At 48.3% G+C, this 19834-nt stretch overlaps 2 protein-coding genes and 1 pseudogene across 5 annotated transcripts in view; 2 read left to right on the forward strand and 1 right to left on the reverse strand.

Moving 5' to 3' along the window:
- Positions 1–570: 570 nt before the first annotated feature.
- On the reverse strand, positions 571–1956 carry LOC309536917 (mitochondrial ornithine transporter 1 pseudogene; annotated as a pseudogene). Its single transcript has one exon. The product of its transcript is annotated as a mitochondrial ornithine transporter 1 pseudogene (transcript).
- Positions 1957–3323: 1367 nt separating this feature from the next.
- Positions 3324–13210, forward strand: LOC309536794 (kelch-like protein 6). Its single transcript, XM_082231114.1, has 4 exons — positions 3324–3548; positions 9241–9319; positions 11227–11454; positions 11580–13210. The coding sequence occupies exons 1-4, from the start codon at positions 3461–3463 to the stop codon at positions 13117–13119; spliced, it is 1935 nt and encodes a 644-aa protein (XP_082087240.1). The 5' UTR covers positions 3324–3460; the 3' UTR covers positions 13120–13210.
- Positions 13211–18431: 5221 nt separating this feature from the next.
- Positions 18432–19834, forward strand: part of EML2 (EMAP like 2) — a 52363-nt gene continuing 50960 nt past the window's right edge. For 2 of the 3 annotated variants that reach the window (XM_082231038.1, XM_082231041.1), the window contains exon 1: positions 18708–18821. In XM_082231038.1, the coding sequence (XP_082087164.1) occupies positions 18755–18821 (67 nt within the window). In that variant the 5' untranslated portion in view covers positions 18708–18754. Of the gene's footprint in view, positions 18568–18707; positions 18822–19834 lie in introns of those variants that run through there. The other variant, XM_082231039.1, reaches the window with a different exon arrangement.

Below are 19834 nucleotides of genomic sequence, written 5' to 3' on the forward strand. Positions count from 1 at the left end.
AAAGTGACAAACATGAGAAAGAGAAATAGTCTTTAGCTTTCTAAAATGACTTTATGCTTTTAGCTTCTAGTTTGCTCTCTAAAATGGTGTCAGAGGTTCTTAAATGGCTTTAGAGGTCCTTAGCCTGGCTCTCCATTGGTCATCCTGACCTTCACCCCTTCACCAGAAGTGTTAAATATAGATTATATTCGTTATCCTTTTATTACAGCAAATACTGTTCACCTTAGGAAGGTGATGCACTTCAGAGGGGTTGAGATCATTGTGCAATATTGCTTTAATGGGGGAGAGAGAATCCTTCAAAAGAAGGGTGGATTGTCGTATTTTCCCATTATTGGAACAGGAATTGCACACCGATAGCCAAAGGTACTTTAATAAAAGCCGGGGAAGAGTTGGAAGGATTTTTAATTAATGGCATTTCATTCAGGCAAGTGGCTTAGGGAACAGGAGCTTTTTAAATTGACCCTGGGGGAAATGCAAATCCTTCTGTTCAAGTATTATATTCTTCTTCTTTGATTTGTGTTGTTTTAGGGGGAAAAACAACCCAACATGTTTATTTAAAACATCAGATACTTTAAAACTTGATTTTTTTCTTTGTTCTTGCGGCAGCTCTCATGACCTGTAAAGGTTTCCAATGATTGTAAGTCGACAATAAAAAATATTAGATCTCAAACTGGTTCATCATCACTTTCCGACTATACTCATAGGCAAGGAACAAGGCACCGTTGGCTGGGAAAGCTCGGAGCATCGTAGGTTTCAGTCCTGAGTACAAGGCAAAGATACCTTCTTCCCGGAGAACGCTTGCAAAGGTCACCATGAAGCCTGCCTGTTTCCCAGCGACGGAAAGGACCTGAATTCTAGTTTTGATGCAGTCAATGGGATAGACAGCGATCCAGAGACACACGCCGCCAAAACCGCCGCTGACCATCAGCGCCACAGGGCCTAATTCCTCTTTTGGCCTTCCAAATGCAAAAAACGTCCGGCTCAGCTCATAGCCTCCAAAGAACAAAAAATAGCCTGGGATTTCACGCAGCAAAGTGCTGGAGAATCCGCGGTAGAGTCCAAGGGGACCGTCCTTTTTCAGGACACCTTTCACTACCGACCAAACTGTACCGCGCCCGCGCACGACCTCCCCGGATAACTGCATTTCGTGCATGGCCTGCAGGCGACACTTCACGAGTTCGGTGGGGCAGAGGACCAAGGTAGCAAAGGCCGAAGCAAAGGAGCCGGCGGCGGCGTTTTGAAGGTCGCTCAGCGTTGCTTTGCTGTCCAGCCCAACGATGCTCCTGACAACGCTTTGGCAGAAGCCGTAGCACATGAAGAGCACGGCGTTTTCGGCAATGTTGGCAACCAGAGCCGGGGTGGTGCCCTCGTAGAAGCCTCTAAACCCCACTTGCTTGTAAATCTTCACGAAACAGTCCACAAACCCTCGGTACATGGCAGGGAACGTCTGCATTTTTACCTTGGCGGTATCAAATGGCTGGCCGGTAATCACACGGGCAGTGCCTCCTGCGGCCCCCGCCGTGAGGTCAATGGCAGCTTGGATGACCGGGTTGGTTTTCATGTTTCCCACTGGTTTTGTGGCGGCTCTAAATCACCAGGTTTGCTGCAGCCCACAAAGAGATGTGATGGATACCTCTCTCCAGCTCCAACTCGCCAGTGACTTGCCCGCATCGCCTGCCCTGGACCCCCTTCTTCTTATTTGTTATTATTATTATCTTCCTGTACCACAGTTACTATATTTCAGGCCTTCCTTTAGAGTACTTACAGCGGCTCACATAATAAACTATAAGCAATTGCAGTGAGTCGTCCCCCCCCCCCCAACAAATGCCCCATTGTGATGTTTGAGGCAGCTTTACTTGGTCAGAACAACTCCTGGCTGGTGGGGGAAAGTGGTGTCCACAGGCATATAAAGTACAAAGCCTTAGAGAGATGCAGGCAGCCCCCAGCTTACATTTTGTTTTGTTGTTTAGTCTTGTCCGACTCTTCTTGAACCCCTGGACCAGAGCACGCCAGGTACTCACTCCTGTCTTCCACTGCCTCCCACAGTTTGGTCAGACTCATGCTGGTAGCTTCGAGAACACTGTCCCACCATCTCGTTCTCTGGCGTCCTCTTCTCCTTGTGCCCTCCATCTTTCCCAACATCAGGGACTTTTCCAGGGAGTCTTCTCTTCTCATGAGGTGGCCAAAGTCTTGGAGCCTCAGCTTCAGGATCTGTCCTTCCAGTGAGCATTCAGGGCTGATTTCCCTAAGAATGGAGAGGTTTGATCTTCTTGCAGTCCATGGGACTCTCAAGAGTCTCCTCCAGCACCAGAATTCAAAAGCATCCATTCTTCAGTGATCAGCCTTCTTTATGGTCCAGCTCTCACTTCCATACATCACTACCGGGAAAACCAGAGCTTTAACTATACGGACTATACTATAGCTTACATTTACACATGTGTAAAAGTTGAGCCACTTTCTCAGAGGAAAAGCATGCCTGCATTATCAGAGCTGGATGCAAGAAGGTCACGGCAAGGTGGTATCTGGTTTTCGAGATCTGTATCTGTAATATATCGCGATATATTACAAGCTAAACATTGCGATATATGGATATGTCACAATGTCTAAAGTCAGGATGGAGCTATGTAGAGGCATTGGCTGTCTTCACATTTCCCCCCTCATTGTGGTTTTTGCATAGCACACATGATTCGCGATATATTGCCAGGTCAAAAATTATGAAATCGCTATGGCGATATGGGCTTCAAACCATTGTTCGGTGATATATCAATATACTGCCCAGCCCTAGACAGGATGCCTGTTCGCTCTCTAGCTAGCTCAAGGCTGAGTTTTCCTGCACAAACATTTAATAAATAAAATGATGATTCTTGGCCCATTCTTAAAATAAGCAGGTTCTCTTAGTGACCTCCGTTCGTCACAGTTTTCACGTCTCTTCTTATGTAAGCTGTCTTATCGAAGCACATACTGTACTACAGTTACCCCTGCACAATCTGCAAGATGAAAAGAAAGCCAGCTTTCCGCACAAGAAAATGCACTAAGCGATCGGGTTGCGATCCGGAGCATGGCCAAAACGGAACGGGTGGCGAGGGTGGCGGAAACCGAGTTTTCGTCTGGCGAGGAGGGTGCCGCATGGATCTGCTGCGAGGCAGGGAGCTATCTGCAGCGCTTCTTCCCACATTCAGGGAGCGGAACAAGGGCCCGTAGGGTTCCCAAAGGCGCCATCTTCACCCCTGGCAGCAAGTTGAGCCAGGGCAAGCCACTAAATTCCTAGGGCACCCTGAGGAGGCCCAAGGTGCCACGGCGACCATTGTGGTGGTGATGGCAGCCCCAGGGACACTGGTGCCTGAGCTGTAGGCTGATTTTAAGAGAGGCTTTGAGGGGGCAAGTGGGAGGCAGGTCGGAGCCCCACCTGGGCCGGTTCCCAGAGAGAGTGGCAGCCCCCTGGGACTCGGCGGCAGGAGGCATGGATCCAGCAGACATGGCAGAAGTCGGCAGAAAGGAGGAGGAGCACGAGCCAGAGACCTCTTCGCTGAAAGCTTGTTTCAGCCAGGGTGAGCCCGAGGCTGACCTCAAACTCGGACCATAGAATAGAATCATAGAATCCTAGAGTTGGAAGAGACCACAAGGGCCATCGAGTCCAACCCCCTGCCAAGCAGGAAACACCATCAGAGCACTCCTGACATATGGTTGTCAAGCCTCTGCTTAAAGACCTCCAAAGGAGGAGACTCCACCACACTCCTTGGCAGAAAATTCCACTGTCGAACAGCTCTTACTGTCAGGAAGTTCTTCCTAATGTTTAGGTGGAATCTTCTTTCTTGTAGTTTGGATCCATTGCTCCGTGTCCGCTTCTCAGGAGCAGCAGAAAACAACCTTTCTCCCTCCTCTATCTGACATCCTTTTATATATTTGAACATGGCTATCATATCACCCCTTAACCTCCTCTTCTCCAGGCTAAACATGCCCAGCTCCCTTAGCCGTTCCTCAGAAGGCATCGTTTCCAGGCCTTTGACCATTTTGGTTGCCACATTGGGCAAAATATTCCTGCATTGCAGGGGGTCAGACTAGATGACCCTGCTGGTCCCTTCCAGCTCTATGGGTCTATAGTAGCTGGGAGCCTCATTGTCCTTGAGGCCAAAGCCTCTCCGGGGGGTAGTAGGGGGTGTGGAAAGTCCGCCAGTCCTGGAATAAATACTGGGAGCCCAGCCTTCTGATCTCCCTTGGCCACCTGAGCAAAGCCTTTTTTTCCTGGTCTTGAAACCCCGGCAGCAGCAAATTATTGCAGCATTTTCTGCAGGACAGGATAAGAGCAACGTATTATTCTGGCCGCTGCTATCATTAACAGTTTTTATATAGGCTGCCTGATAATATACTGCCACGTGCCACCCCAAACTCTGATCAGTGCAAGATTCCAGGGGTTCCAGGCGCTTACCATAGAATCATAGAATAGAATAGAATCATAGAGTTGGAATAGACCACAAGGGCCATCGAGTCCAACCCCCTGCCAAGCAGGAAACACCATCAGAGCATTCCTGACATATGGTTGTCAAGCCTCTGCTTAAAGACCTCCAAAGTAGGAGACTCCACCACACTCCTTGGTAGCAAATTCCACTGTCGAACAGCTCTTACTGTCAGGAAGTTCTTCCTAATGTTGAGGTGGAATCTTCTTTCTTGTAGTTTGGATCCATTGCTCCGTGTCCGCTTCTCTGGAGCAGCAGAAAACAAACCGAGGGTTTGTGTTTCCTTTTGGAAATGAGACACAGCAGAGACTGTGGTGTCATCCGGATATAGGGTTTATTTACACACATACACAACCTGAGCCTGTGATAGAGGGCCTCACAGCATCAACCCCCCCAAAGGGTCTTGTTTCTCCCATAGCCACAGCCTTGGAGTCAAACAGAAGTCAGCCATGGCGCACTCTTGCTCTCTGCCTTTTCCAGCCTGCAAGCTTTCCCCCTCTAGGTCACATCAGAGCAAATTCTGCCCTCAATCTCCTGCTTTGCCCTACTAAGAGAGGAGGGGCTACCCATTTGGCCTCTGGCACAGAGCCCCTATCCTTGGTTCTCTTAATGGCTCATCAGGAAGCTAGCCGGACTTATGTTTTAACACTTCCTGGGTCCAGGTGTTCAAAGGTCTGGCTAATAATAATAATAATAATAATAATAATAATAATAATAATAATAAATTTATTATTTGTACCCCGCCCATCTGGATGGGCTTCCCCAGCCACTCTTCTAACAAAGATTTAAAATACATTAAAATGTCACACATTAAAAAATTCCCTGAACAGGGCTGCCTTCAGATGTCTTCTAAATGTCAGGCAGTTGTTTATCTCTTTCACATCTGGTGGGAGGGAGTTCCACAGGGCGGGTGCCACCACCGAAAAGGCCCTCTGCCTGGTTCCCGGTAACTTTGCTTCTCGCACTGAGGGAACCGCCAGAAGGCCCTTGGCACTGGACCTCAGTGTCCGGGCAGAACGATGGGGGTGGAGACGCTCCTTTGGGTATACTGGGCCTTTGAGGCCGTTTAGGGCTTTAAAGGTCAACACCAACACTTTGAATTGTGCTCGGAAACGTACTGGGAGCCAATGCAGATCTCTCAGGACCGGTGTTATGTGGTTTCGGCAGCTGCCCCCAGTCACCAGTCTAGTTGCCGCACTCTGGATTAGTTGTAGTTTCCGGGTCACCTTCAAAGGTAGCCCCACGTAGAGCACATACATTCAATGTGTGGCTAACAAAAGATAAAAGATAAAAGAGTAAAACACAAATGGCTGGAGGGTTTTTTGGTGTTTGTGGGGGGGTTCTTTTTGGTGATCTGACCCACGTTATCCTGAGTGACTTCTCTCCCCTCCCAATGATTTAGCAGAGAGGACCATAGAGCACAATCCAATTGCACCAAACTTTCATTCACCTTGAGCGGCAAGGGTCCTACTTGCTAAAATCTGGGAAAAAAGAAACTGAAAGAAACAAAAAAGGAATGGCAAGATAAGTTAGAGTAAGTTGAACTGGCTAGATTAACAGGCAATTAGAGATCACACTAGACAAGAGTTTCAAAAAGCATGGGGAAGATGCAGAGAATACTTCACAAAACAGTGCCCTAAAATACATACCTAGAACTTGTTTCGATTAATGTCTGCAGGAGACTTTGTGGATATTTAAGTTATAATTAGAAGAATATTAATAATTACTCATAAAGGAAACAGTTTATAAGAAGTAAATAAGGAGACGAGATACAGGATAAAGGAAGAATTTTAGAATCCTAGAATCCTAGAATCCTAGAGTTGGAAGAGACCACAAGGGCCATCGAGTCCAACCCCCTGCCAAGCAGGAAACACCATCAGAGCACTCCTGACATATGGTTGTCAAGCCTCTGCTTAAAGACCTCCAAAGTAGGAGACTCCACCACACTCCTTGGCAGCAAATTCCACTGTCAAACAGCTCTTACTGTCAGGAAGTTCTTCCTAATGTTTAGGTGGAATCTTCTTTCTTATAGTTTGGATCCATTGCTCCGTGTCCGCTTCTCTGGAGCAGCAGAAAACAACCTTTCTCCCTCCTCTATGTGACATCCTTTTATATATTTGAACATGGCTATCATATCACCCCTTAACCTCCTCTTCTCCAGGCTAAACATGCCCAGCTCCCCTAGCCGTTCCTCATAAGGCATCGTTTCCAGGCCTTTGACCATTTTGGTTGCCACATTGGGCAAAATATTCCTGCATTGCAGGGGATCAGACTAGATGACCCTCGTGGTCCCTTCCAGCTCTATGGGTCTATAGTAGCTGGGAGCCTCATTGTCCTTGAGGCCAAAGCCTCTCCGGGGGGTAGTAGGGGGTGTGGAAAGTCCGCCAGTCCTGGAATAAATACTGGGAGCCCAGCCTTCTGATCTCCCTTGGCCACCTGAGCAAAGCCTTTTTTTCCTGGTCTTGAAACCCCGGCAGCAGCAAATTATTGCAGCATTTTCTGCAGGACAGGATAAGAGCAACGTATTATTCTGGCCGCTGCTATCATTAACAGTTTTTATATAAAAAAATTCCTTCCAGTAGCACCTTAAAGACCAACTAAGTTAGTTCTTGGTATGAGCTTTTGTGTGCATGCACACTTCTTCAGATACACTGAAACAGAAGTTGCCAGATCCTTCTACATAGTGAGAAGGTGGGGAGGGGTATTACTCAGAAGGGTGGTGGGAATGGGAGATTGGCAGGTAGCTGAGATGAGCCTGTTGACGACTCTTAATGACTGCAATAGGTCTTACAGGAAAAGGCAAGGGGTGAGAAGGTGAGAAATGGCTTAGTCATGTATAATGGGATAAGAATCCAATGTCTTTGTTCAGACCAGGTCTCTCCATGGTTTTAAGTTTGGTAATGAGTTGCAATTCAGCAGCTTCTCTTTCCAGTCTATTTCTGAAATTCCTTTGTAGTAAAACAGCTACTTTGAGATCTTGTATAGAATGTCCTGGGAGATTGAAGTGTTCTCCTACTGGTTTCTCTGTTTCTCTGTTTTGTGATTCTTTATATAGGCTGCCTGATAATATACTGCCACATGCCGCCTCAAACTCTGATCAGTGCAAGATTCCAGGGGTTCCAGGCGCTTACCCAGGGTTTGTGTTTCCTTTTGGAAATGAGACACAGCAGAGACTGTGGTGTCATCCGGATATAGGGTTTATTTACACACATACACAACCTGAGCCTGTGATAGAGGGCCTCACAGCATCAACCCCCCCAAAGGGTCTTGTTTCTCCCATAGCCACAGCCTTGGAGTCAAACAGAAGTCAGCCTCTCTGCCTTTTCCAGCCTGCAAGCTTTTCCCCTCTAGGTCACATTACAGCAAATTCTGCCCTCAATCTCCTGCTTTGTCCTACTAAGAGAGGAGGGGCTACCCATTTGGCCTCTGGCACAGAGCCCCTATCCTTGGTTCTCTTAATGGCTCATCAGGAAGCTAGCCGGGCTTATGTTTTAACCTTTCTCCCTCCTCTATGTGACATCCTTTTATATATTTGAACATGGCTATCATATCACCCCTTAACCTCCTCTTCTCCAGGCTAAACATGCCCAGCTCCCTTAGCCGTTCCTCATAAGGCATCGTTTCCAGGCCTTTGACCATTTTGGTTGCCCTCCTCTGGACACGTTCCAGTTTGTCAGTGTCCTTCTTGAATTGTGGTGCCCAGAACTGGACACAGTACTCCAGGTGAGGTCTGACCAGAGCAGAATACAGTGGCACTATTACTTCCCTTGATCTAGATGCTATACTCCTATTGATGCAGCCCAGAATTGCATTGGCTTTTTTAGCTGCCGCGTCACACTGTTGGCTCATGTCAAGTTTATGGTCAACCAAGACTCCTAGATCCTTTTCACATGTACTGCTCTCAAGCCAGGTGTCCCCCATCTTGTATTTGTGCCTCTCATTTTTTTTGCCCAAGTGCAATACTTTACATTTCTCCCTATTAAAATTCATCTTGTTTGTTTTGGCCCAGTTCTCTAATCTGTCAAGGTCGTTTTGAAGTGTGATCCTGTCCTCTGGGGTGTTAGCCACCCCTCCCAGTTTGGTGTCATCTGCAAATTTGATCAGGATGCCCTTGAGTCCATCATCCAAGTCGTTGATAAAGATGTTGAATAAGACCGGGCCCAAGACAGAACCCTGTGGCACCCCACTAGTCACTCTTCTCCAGGATGAAGAGGAACCATTGATGAGCACCCTTTGGGTTCGGTCAGTCAGCCAGTTACAAATCCACTGAGTGGTAGCATAGTCAAGACCGCATTTTACCAGCTTCTTTAAAATAATATCATGGGGCACCTTGTCAAATGCCTTGCTGAAATCAAGGTAGGCTACATCCACTGCGTTCCCTTCATCTACCAGGCTTGTAATTCTGTCAAAAAACGAGATCAGGTTAGTCTGACATGACTTATTTTTCAGAAATCCATGCTGACTGTTGGTGATCACAGCATTCCTTTCTAGGGTTGGTTTATTTGGTTGTTCGTATTGTTGTATGTTATGCTTTATGTTATGTTCACGTTTAATGAGGGTGGGTTTCTGTATGGGGGTGGGGTGGGGGTGTTATGTTGTAAATAAAATTCCATTAAAAATTAAATAAAAAAAATAAACTTTCATTCTCCTTGGCTTTTGAGCAATTGTTCTGGATTGTATATTATGGCCCATACATTAACCTCCCCTCCCTAGGGAGCTGCTCTTACCCCTCAGGTGACCAGCTATAATGACCTAGAAGGCTTTCATTTCGCTTCCTCTCCCTCAGGTTTGAAGCAGCTGCATAAGACCCAGGAACTCTGCAATGCCACCTTGGTAGCTGGAGGGAAGCGGTTTCCGTGCAACAGGTGGGTCCCATGTCGGACAGGAGGGCCAGAAATGCCCTTATAGCAAATGGAGCCAAGCAGCCAGCTCCTTCTTAGAGTTCATCCACATTTCTGCTTCTCCTGCGATTCCAAGGCACAGATCCAATACAGTTTCCTTTTGTCCTTCCACATTCCTGCTGTTTGCTACTGAATCTGTAGAAAAACCAATTGACATTTATTCCAATTCAGCAATAAACTGTGTGTTTTCCCAGAGAAAGTGGTGGTGGTGGGGGAAATAAAAACCTCTTACATCCATGCCAAGAAATCCCAGGAATTTGGAAGTTTGGAAGCCTCCCTAATATCCCACTGGGTGGGAATGTGTAGGCAGTGCAGTCGGATATGGGAATTTATTTATTCATTTCAAGTCTTATTCGCAGGGTGGCATGCGAAAGTCTGACTAAATACAATTTGAAAACCAACGGGAAACAGTAACAAAACAGAGGAAGACAAAATAAAAGCCTGAAAACCCCGCCAACAGAATAAAACACAATTTCCCCCAAAAAACATAGAGAGTTATTCATGTATGCAACTGCAGCGGCTTGAATACTCATGGCCAAGGGATGGAAAGATCAGGAGTTTCCAAAAATAATAGATTGGCAAATCAAATTACAGTAATTTGTGGAGATGGCTCAATTGACCAGCAAACTCAAAGCAAAAATTTGTGGGAAAATGGGATGGTTATAGAAGATACGTTCAAAAATACAATAATAGTTTTGACTCCATGCTAGCACTCGAGTGACAAAGGAAGTAAAAGGAGGCGGATATCAATTAAGGATTTATTATGTTTTCTGAATGTATTGGAAAATTTATATAGAAAGGTTTATTGTTTTGTGTACATTCAGTTCTAAGATAAAACATATGCGAAGGGACTTGACAGGAAGTCAAAATTGAAGAAGAGAGTTTGTAAGATAAAAGGGGGGAAATGTTTATTTTCATTATTATCACTATTATTATTTTTTTCTTCTTTCTCTCTCTCTCTCTCTCTCTCTCTCTCTCTCTGTGTGTGTGTGTGTGTGTGTGTGTTGGGTATGGAATGTTTGGGAGGAAATAAGACAGCAAATAACAAATAACAAACAAAATACTGATGTATGTAATTTTTATTTCTCAATTATATTTTGTGGTGGTATGGTTGTAATGTTTTTTGTAACATAAAATCATTCAATCAAAATTATTTTTAAAAAACAAAAACAGAATAAAACACAATTTCCCAAACCATCTGCAGTCTAAAACTCATGGACAAATAGGAAGCTCTTAAGCAGGCGCTGAGCAGCTCTTAATGTCAGCACTTGGCCTGGCTCTTTAGAAGCGGCAGTTCAGAGTCAGAGCATAAAAACCCGGCTGGATTAGGGCAATGGCCTACCTAGTCCGGCTTCCTGTTCTCACAGCGGCCAAGCAGAGGCCTGTGGGAAACCTGCAAGCAGGATTTGAACACAAGAGCAACTCCTCTCCCCTCCCGTGGTCTGAGCTAGTACTCAGAAGCACCACCACAGAAAAGACCCTCTCCTTTGCATAAGCACAGTGTGGTGTAGTGGTTAAGAGCGATAGACTCGTATTCTGGTGAACCGGGTTCGATTCCCCGCTCCTCCACATGCAGCTGCTGGGTGACCTTGGGCCAGTCACACTTCTCTGAAGTCTCTCAGCCCCAGAGGGTTTGTTGTGGGGGAGGAAGGGAAAGGAGAATGTTAGCCGCTTTGAGACTCCTTAAAGGGAGTGAAAGGCGGGATATCAAATTCAAACTCTTTTTCTTCTTCTTCACAACATACCTCCAAGAGAAGAGATATGATTTATCCCATTTTTCAGGTGGGGCAACTGAGGGTAAAAGGATGGTTAGTACTTGATGGTACCCAGCCACTCCACAGCCAATCTGACTGTCTCCATTTCCCCCACAGGGCCCTGTTAGCCTCCGCCAGCCCTTACTTCCAGGCTGTGTTTACGAGCGACTTTAAGGAATCCAGAGACGGGGAGGTTTTGCTGAAAGACATGGATCCTTCCCTCCTCCAGAATCTGCTAGCCTACCTCTACTCGGGGGAACTGGCCCTCACTGCAGAGAACGCTGAAGATCTGTTCACAGCAGCCAGCCGGCTCCAGGTCACACCAGCCCTTGAACACATCAGCAGGTAGCGCAAGAGGTCTGGCTCCTCTTACATTTCTCCCCAACACCTGTTTCGAAAGCCAAAGGAATAAGCGGCTTCCACCCACAGGATTCCCAGTGACGTTCTTTCTCTCCATTGCTCCCTGGCAGATATCTATCAGAGAGGATCTCCAAGGAGAATTGCTTCCACTTGTACATGCTGGCCTACGATCACAACAACCCCACCTTGCTGCGAAGCACCATGCGCTACCTCGGCCTCAACTTCGAAACCCTCTTGGAACACAAGGATTTCCCGAATCTCGACCTCGGCGCTTTGATCTGCCTCATCTCCTCGGGCCACTTAGTCATCACCTCCGAAATGTACGTCTTCTGGGCTGTGCAGCGGTGGGTGGCGGCCACACCCGCGGAGCGCCTTCCGGTACTCAAGACGCTCCTGCAACATGTCCGCTTCCCTCTCCTGACGCCCAGGGAAATTGCACAAGTCCAGGAAGACGTAGCGACGCTCAACCAGCAAGTGGAATTGCAGTGGGGGGACCTAGATGGGGCAGGGAGGCTGCAGGCGAGTGGGGGTCTCCGGCAGGGCATGTACCAGGAACGGATCATCTGCATCAAAGTCCCTCGCTTGAGGGACATCCTCTCCGTCAACGAAGATATGGATTGCTACATGGAGTGCTTGGATCCAGCTACGGGGTCCAGGACCAAACTGCCACCTTTAGAGCTCGTGGCGCTCCCTGGATGCTCAGCCCTGGACCACAAGCTCTACATCTCAGGAGGGAAACACCCTGATGGCTCCTACTCCCAGGCACTGCATGAGTACAACTCTGTAGCCAACCACTGGCTCCAGCTGCCCTCCATGTCGACGCCCCGGTCCGTCCACATCCTTTTGACTTGCAAGCACAAGCTCTTTGCCCTGAGTGGCTGGAATGACACAGGCCCCCTCGCCTCTGCGGAGAGTTTTGACGTGGTTAAGCAGACGTGGTCACCCATCGCCAGCCTGCCCGTCATCCTGCGCTTCTCCGCCTCGGCCTCGTACAAGAACAAGCTCTACCTCATCGGAGGAGATGCAGATTCCGACGAAGTGGTTTACCAGGGCATCCTTCTCTATGACATCCTCTTGGATACCTGGGTACAGGTGCCTCTGGAATTCTGTCTCCACGGTGCAGCTGCTGTCACCATGGAGACCGGGATCTGCGTCCTAGGGGGCTTCTTTGCCAAAAAAAACACCCAGACGTACCCAAACAGGAGATTCAGCCAGCTTCTTCCATGTACCTCGAAGTGCTTTTTCATGCGCGAGGATGGCGTCATAAGCAACGAGGTCACCATCCCTCCGCTGCCACTGCCTCTTGCCTTTGCAGGCGCCGCTTACTTCCAGGGGAAAATTTATGTGATGGGCGGCGTCTGCACCTCCAGGACTCACGATGCCATTTACCACTGGGAGCCTGGAGAAAGTTCCTGGACGCAGTACCCAGAGAGCCTGACGGGCCAAGGAACGGTGGTGCGGAGGGTGCTGAAGTGCGTGACCCTGAAGGTGCTGAAGCCAAACTTGAAGGCGCTTGTCCAAGATGACTCTGCAAGCCGGGTGGCTATTGGGCTTGCAGACACCAAAGTCCCCTTCAAAGAGAGGAGGGAGGATAAGGCCCCCAGTTGTCCTCCAGATCCCTTGACATCTTCGGGAGCTGACACACCGTAAGAGCTGAAGAAATTCCCCAAAAGGGAAGAGATATTTTCATCTGGACTCCTCCAGTATTTAGCCCATTAAAAACCTAGGACATCTCTCTTTCTTTCTCTCTCAATCAGCTTCTTTCTCACTTTCCTGTATCCAGTGGCGTAGCGTGGGGGGTGCAGGGGGGGCCGGCCGCACCGGGCGCAACATCTGGGGGTTAGGGTTAGGGGACGCAAATCCATGGGTTAGGGGGCACAAATCCACGGGTTAGGGGGCGCAAATTACTTGCCTTGCCCCGGGTGCTGACAACCCACGCTACGCCACTGCCTGTATCAAGGCGGGCACTAAACATTCTGGGCCTTTTGCACAGGTCAGGGCCCAACCTTCAGTAACCCCCCCCCCCAAGATATGGGAGAAGGAGTTTCCTGTGGAGCAAAAAGCACTGGAAACTTAGTGTCTCTGTAATAATCTTTTTGTTAACAAATGTACAGGTTGAGCAGGTATCGTGAGGACATGGAAGCAAACATGCAGGCTACCGGTTTCAGCTGGAAAGCAATCTCAGCCCTTGCGGATTAAAAAAATCCTAACAGCACAGTATATGTCAATAAAGCATGGTGGCTGGGATGAGGTCACCTGCCAGCAGACACTGCGAGCAATATGTCTACAGGACAGGTGATAACTGTCTGGGGCAGTCTGGCTCCTCACCCAGCTTCAGTCTTTTGACTTAAGGCATTTGACAGAAGAATGAAGATTATAGTTTGCTGACTGAAGAAAGCATTGACTAATCCTCTGTTGCGCCAGCCAAGAGCAGAGTTTTTAAGATGGAGGGAAATTGTCTTTAATCATTCATGGCTGTTAATTATTCATCCCCTCGGCCTCTGACACATGCGCAGAGAGAAGCATGGCACAATCGTCCCTGGGCTCCCTCCTTGCATATCTGCCCTAACAGCAATCCATACTAACATACTGAAGTGTTAAGAGATCCTCACACTGGTTGAAAAACCCCACCCTTAACGAAATAAGATCCAACATTCACAATGCCCTGCCTTGACCCGTGCTGGCCTTCACATCAAGAAACGGAGGGCAGCCTTCCCCCAGGGCCCTCCAGATGTTTTGGCCAAACTCCCATCAGCCCCAGCCAGCGCTGAGTGAAGAGGCACCTGGCTGGCCAAGCTGGACCTGGAAGTAGGGTTGCCATATTTCAAAAAGTGGAGATCATGACACAAAAGTTGCTGAAATTTTGCGAAATCTCAAAGAAAGAAAAAAAGAGAGGTTTTGAGCGATTTTTAATGAAATTTGCCAGAATCTACACTACCAACATGGGCTGCCATACATCCAGATTTTCCTGGACATTTCAGCGATTTCCGCCTGGACCCTGTTTACGAGGGCTGAATACAGTCTATATCTGGGAAATTCAGGACATATGGCAACCCTACCTGGAAGTGGCCATTTAACATTTGCATTCGTTACAATTATATTCCTTGAAATGTATATTCCAAGTTAAAGATTCCAAAAAACATTATATTGTATAAAGGCTTAAGAGCAGGCTTTGAATCTTGATTAAAAGCATGCTCTGCTGTGTTTAAGGTCTAGTCCAGATTCCAGCTAGATAACTGCAAACATTTTCGCTTCCTCCATTGGCAGGTCAGTGGAACATGCCCAAATGGAATGGAGAAAGAAAAGGGAGGGTCTAAAACCAAGAACCTGATAAGTTGAGTGGGTGGAAACCACATTTGTGCAATCTGCAGCCCCTCCAATCTTGTGTCAACTAGCTTTATCAGAAAGACCACCTTACCTACAGACCCACTTGGGTGCTGAGATTGGCAGAGGGGTCCCTCTCCATAGTTTCTCCTTCAGAGGCTTGGGGGGTGGCCTATGAGGCCTTCTCTGTGGTGGCCTCTAAGCTGTAGACCTCCCTCCCCAAAGAGGTGTGCCTGGCACCTTCATTAGACAGCTTCTGGAGCAGAGGTGGTTTTAGGGCAGTGCGACCAATTCAGAAACTTGAGAGCTCAAAGTCTGCCACCGTCAGGATATAGCTGAAGTCACATCTCTGACACGTGAGGCACATGTTTTAAGGACCCACTTATTTTATGGTTTCAAGTTGTTTCAATTTTTTTAATATTATGTTTTAATGCTGGAACCTGCCCTGGGGCATTTGGGTAAAGGGCAGGTACTAAAAAAATAAACAATAGCTTGCTAATGTCTCTGCTTTTTAAAAAAAGACATCACCTTGCCAACAAAGGTATGTATAGTTAAAGCTATGGTTTTCCAAGTGGTGATGTATGGAAGTGAGAGCTGGACCATCAAGAAGGCTGATCGGCGAAGAATGGATGCTTTTGAATTCTGGTGCTGGAGGAGACTCTTGAGAGTCCCATGGACTGCAAGAAGATCAAACCTCTCCATTCTGAAGGATATCAGCCCTGAGTGCTCACTGGAAGGACAGATCGTGAAGCTGAGGCTGCAATACTTTGGCCACCTCATGAGAAGAGAAGACTCCCTGGAAAAGACCCTGATGTTGAGACAGATGGAGGGCCCAAGGAGAAGGGGACGAGAGAGGATGAGATGGTGGGACAGTGTTCTTGAAGCTGCCAGCATGAGTTTGACCAAACTGCGGGAGGCAGTGGAAGACAGGAGGGCCTGGCGTGCTCTGGTCCAGGGGGTCACGAAGAGTCGGACATGACTAAATGACTAAACAACAGCTTGCTGATGCCTTAGTTGGCCTTGATTACTCATGCTCCATGTTGCATCTTCCCTCTTTTTTCTCTCTCTCCAACCCCCACTTTTATCTCCATGCCTTGGAGTCAACTCATGCAGAGCTCACATGCTCCTCTTTAACAGGGATGGAATTAAGAAGACCTGGAGGTTAGGAGAAGAGAGGACAAGGTAATATTTGGTGGAAGTGGGAGAGCAGGGCATGAGGGAGGAAAGGAAGGAAACACTTTGCATTTTGTGTAAAAGGTCTATTGTTAGAAGGAAAATAATAATAATAACTTAATAATAATTTATTATTTATACCCCGCCTATCTGGCTGGGCTTCCCCAGCCACTCTGGGCGGCTTCCAACAAAGTATTAAAATACAGTGGTCTGTTAAACATTAAGAGCTTTCCTAAACAGGGCTGCCTCCAGATGTCTTCTAAAAGAGGTGTGCATGAGAAAGAGTGAGAGAAGGCAAAGAGAGATTTATCTTTTATGGGTAAAGTGGACAGAAGGAGCCAATTTGTTTAAACTGGGTGGGCTGGAGTTATATTCCCTTCCTGTGCCACTAGATGTCACAAAAGACCCATGAATATAAAGTGGGAAGGCTTGAATGAAGTACAGTACTTCCGTAGCAAGGCATAATTAACTTATGGAATTCATTGCCACTGAAAGGTTGGGTTAACAATTTACTGAAGTGGCTTTCAAGGGATTAGATTGATTCATGGAGAAGGGGAGCTCCAACCCATGGCCGTCCATCGTCAGCAATAGCTAGTTAGAAATAGAGTCCTCCTCTTGGTTAGAAGCAACAAAGAATACGCAATAACAGCAGCAAGAATATTACTGGCCCAAAAATGGAAACAAGAGGAATTACCGACACTCGAAGAATGGAGATTGAAACTGATGGACTATGCAGAACTGGATAAATTAACCGGGAGGATTAGATATCTACGAGACCAAAAGTTCATCGAAGACTGTGGAAAATTTGTAGAGTATCTGAAAAGTATATGTGATGAGCAAACAACGCTGGTGGGGTTTCAAGAAGCTCTGTGAATTGGAGGAGTATTGTAAAAAAGATAATATGTTTGGGAGGGCAATATTAAATTAAGGAAATGCGTAATTAAAAATTAAATACGGATGATTGGCAGAGAAGCTGAAGGAAGTCCAAAAGAGAAAATCTGTGACAAACTCTGATATGGAATTATATGTATATTTGTTTTGAAAATCAATAAAAATTATTTTTAAAAAAGAAGCAACAAAGAATCTCATGGCAACTGGAAAACTAACAGATTTACTGGGGCATAAGGATGCGGGTGGCGCTGTGGGTTAAACCACAGAGCCTAGGACTTGCCGATCAGAAGGTCGGTGGTTCGAATCCCTGTGACGGAATGAGCTCCCATTGCTCATTGCCAGCCTAGCAGTCCGAAAGCACGTCAAAGTGCAAGTAGATAAATAGGTACCACTCCGGCGGGAAGGTAAATGGCGTTGCCGTGCACTGCTCTGGTTTGCCAGAAGTGGCTTAGTCATGCTGGCCACATGACCCAGAAGCTGCATGCCGGCTCCCTCGGCCAATAAAGCGAGATGAGCGCCACAACCCCAGAGTCGGTCACAACTGGACCTCATGGTCAGGGGTCCCTTTACCTTTACTAAGCTTTGGTGGGCTAGAGCTGTTTAAAGGGTACAACGGATCTTGCAAAAAACAAGCAGCAGCAACCAAGCAGTGTAGGAGAGAGTCACAAGTATGTCCTCCAGCCATGTTTGGAGACAGCCTACCTGTGCCAATTTTATTGATAGGCCTCGTATTTCCTCCAAGATGCTCAAGGTAGCCTACAGAAGTTTATTGCCTTTTATCTACACAAGCAGCTTGTGAGGCACATTAAGTCTGTCTTGCTGGCTCCCTTGTCCCTGCCAATTCACTATTGCAAGCAGATGCAGCAGCAAGCCACTGATACCAAGAGATGCAGCCGTATCCTGCAGCAGTGAGTGCCAAAGACCAATTACGGTATATTAAAGATCAGGGGGGGGGGGACTTTCTGACAGTAAGAGCTGTTCCGACGTTGGGATGTGGGCTCTCCTTCCTTGGAGGTTTTAAAGCAGAGGTTATCATGGATGCTTTAGCTGACATTCCTTCATTGCAAGGGGTTGGACTAGATGACCCTTGGTGGCCCCTTCCAACTCTGAAATTCTATGACTCTATGATATTGGGGGGAGGGTATTCCTATGATTTAGTTTTGAATTGCCTGCATTCAGAAAACAGGAAAGACTATAAGGTAGCAGTGGATGAGACTAAGGTGGGAACGTTTACAGATCTTGAGTTGCAGCGAACGTCAGTCCTACTCAGAGTAGACCCATTGAAATTAATGGGGGCGGACTAATCTAGGCTCATTAGTTGCAACGGGTCTACTCAGAGCACAACTTGGTTGGATACGACCCTTCCCCCCCTGATCTTTCGGATATTATTTAAAAACCAAGCATCCCTAGAAAAAACCAACTACATCCCCGCCTACGAAAAAGCAAAAAACGGGTGAAGATCTGAAGAAGGTAGAAAGAGGGAGAGAGAGAGATTTAGCAAGGACGAGCTGTGTGGGTGGGGCTGGGGGGGTTGTGGGTGGGGCTCCATGTTGAGCCGAAGGTAGGGTCGAGTGTGTGTGCGTGCGCGCGGGTGTGTAATGTGTGTGTAATTTGATTTGCTTAAAGTGGGGACTTGGAGAGAGTGCAGCCCAGCGAGGGGCCCCTTAGCGGAGCCACTGGGGTGCTTAGCCAAGAGGATGCAGGAAAGAGGTGGGTTGCTATGGTAACGGGAGGCAGGCATGCAGGGGACCAGGCGGGAGGGAGAGGCGGGTGGAGAGGCAGAAGGAGCCAAGGTGTGAGCGAAGGAGGGCAGGCAGGAGGGAGGGAGGTGGGGGGACGGGGTGGGTGGGGAGTCGGTCCTTGTGGGTGGGGGGCGGTAGGGGCGCAGGGGGCGGGCATGGCCGAGAGGATGCCCAGCTGTGGGATCCTGTACGACACCTCCTTGCTGCTGCAGTTCTGCAATGGTGAGTCCCTGCAGCGTCCGCGCGCGCCCCGCTGGACCACCGCCGGGGCTTTTTCGGAGGCGCCCCAGCGCCGCTCCATCCATCCATCCATCGCCTAGCTAGGGTGGGGGGAAATGCCCGCCGCTTTGCAAGATGCTGTAGACCTGGCTTCATCGCTTGCATGCGCGCGCGCCGAGAGCAAGGGAGGTGCCCTCTGGGATGCTCTGCAAGAAGTCCAAGGGATGGGCGCAGGGCGGGGCGGGTGCCTTTCCATGCCCAGGGAGGGTCGCGCAGGGCTGGCGCGGCGCCAAGGGGGCATTGGGGCAGGGGAGGGTGGGGAGCGCAAGGGGGGGCGCTCGGCTGACCTGCTGCCCTCTTTTCTGAGCAAGCCCCCCGCGCCCTGCCGCGATGCCACACCCCGCGCCCAAATGGGTCATCGCGCAGCTTAGCCGGCCGCCCTCCGCCCGCGCTCGCCCGCCCGATGCAAACTGGGAAATTCGCAAGCAAGCCCATCATCCACCTCCATCCGTGGGCGGCTGGGTCAGGTGGGCGCTTTAACTACTCAGGAATAATTTTCACTCTGGAATAACTGCCACCTCCCGTTCTGCAGCCGAAACCACTAATTTCGGAATTCAACCACTCGCGTCGCCTATAATAAGCGCGCGCGGAAAGATTGGGCGGGGGCGCGGGGTGGGGTCAGCCTGCCTTCTGCCACAAATTGACCACTCCGATGGTGAATAAAGAGGGAACTGCGAAGGACAAACTAATCCACGCCAAGGGTTCCCGGAGGGAACTCTGCACATGCTCCAGATACTCTTTGTGCGAGTAAAACTACGCTCGTTCCAGGGCTGAGCCCCAGCATGCAACAGGTTACATGCTCGGGGTTCGGATTTCCAGCTTGCACTCTTCATATGTTCAGAGGCAGTGTTTTATGAGAATACATGACAAGAGCTGAGCCCTGGCATTCCGAACAGGTTCTGGGTCTCATTCTCAGGGCTGCGTTTTACTTTATTTAATTTTTTTGTATCTCCACG

Source organism: Podarcis vaucheri (assembly GCF_965113315.1).
Source record: "Podarcis vaucheri genome assembly, chromosome: 7".
NCBI lineage: Eukaryota > Metazoa > Chordata > Lepidosauria > Squamata > Lacertidae > Podarcis > Podarcis vaucheri.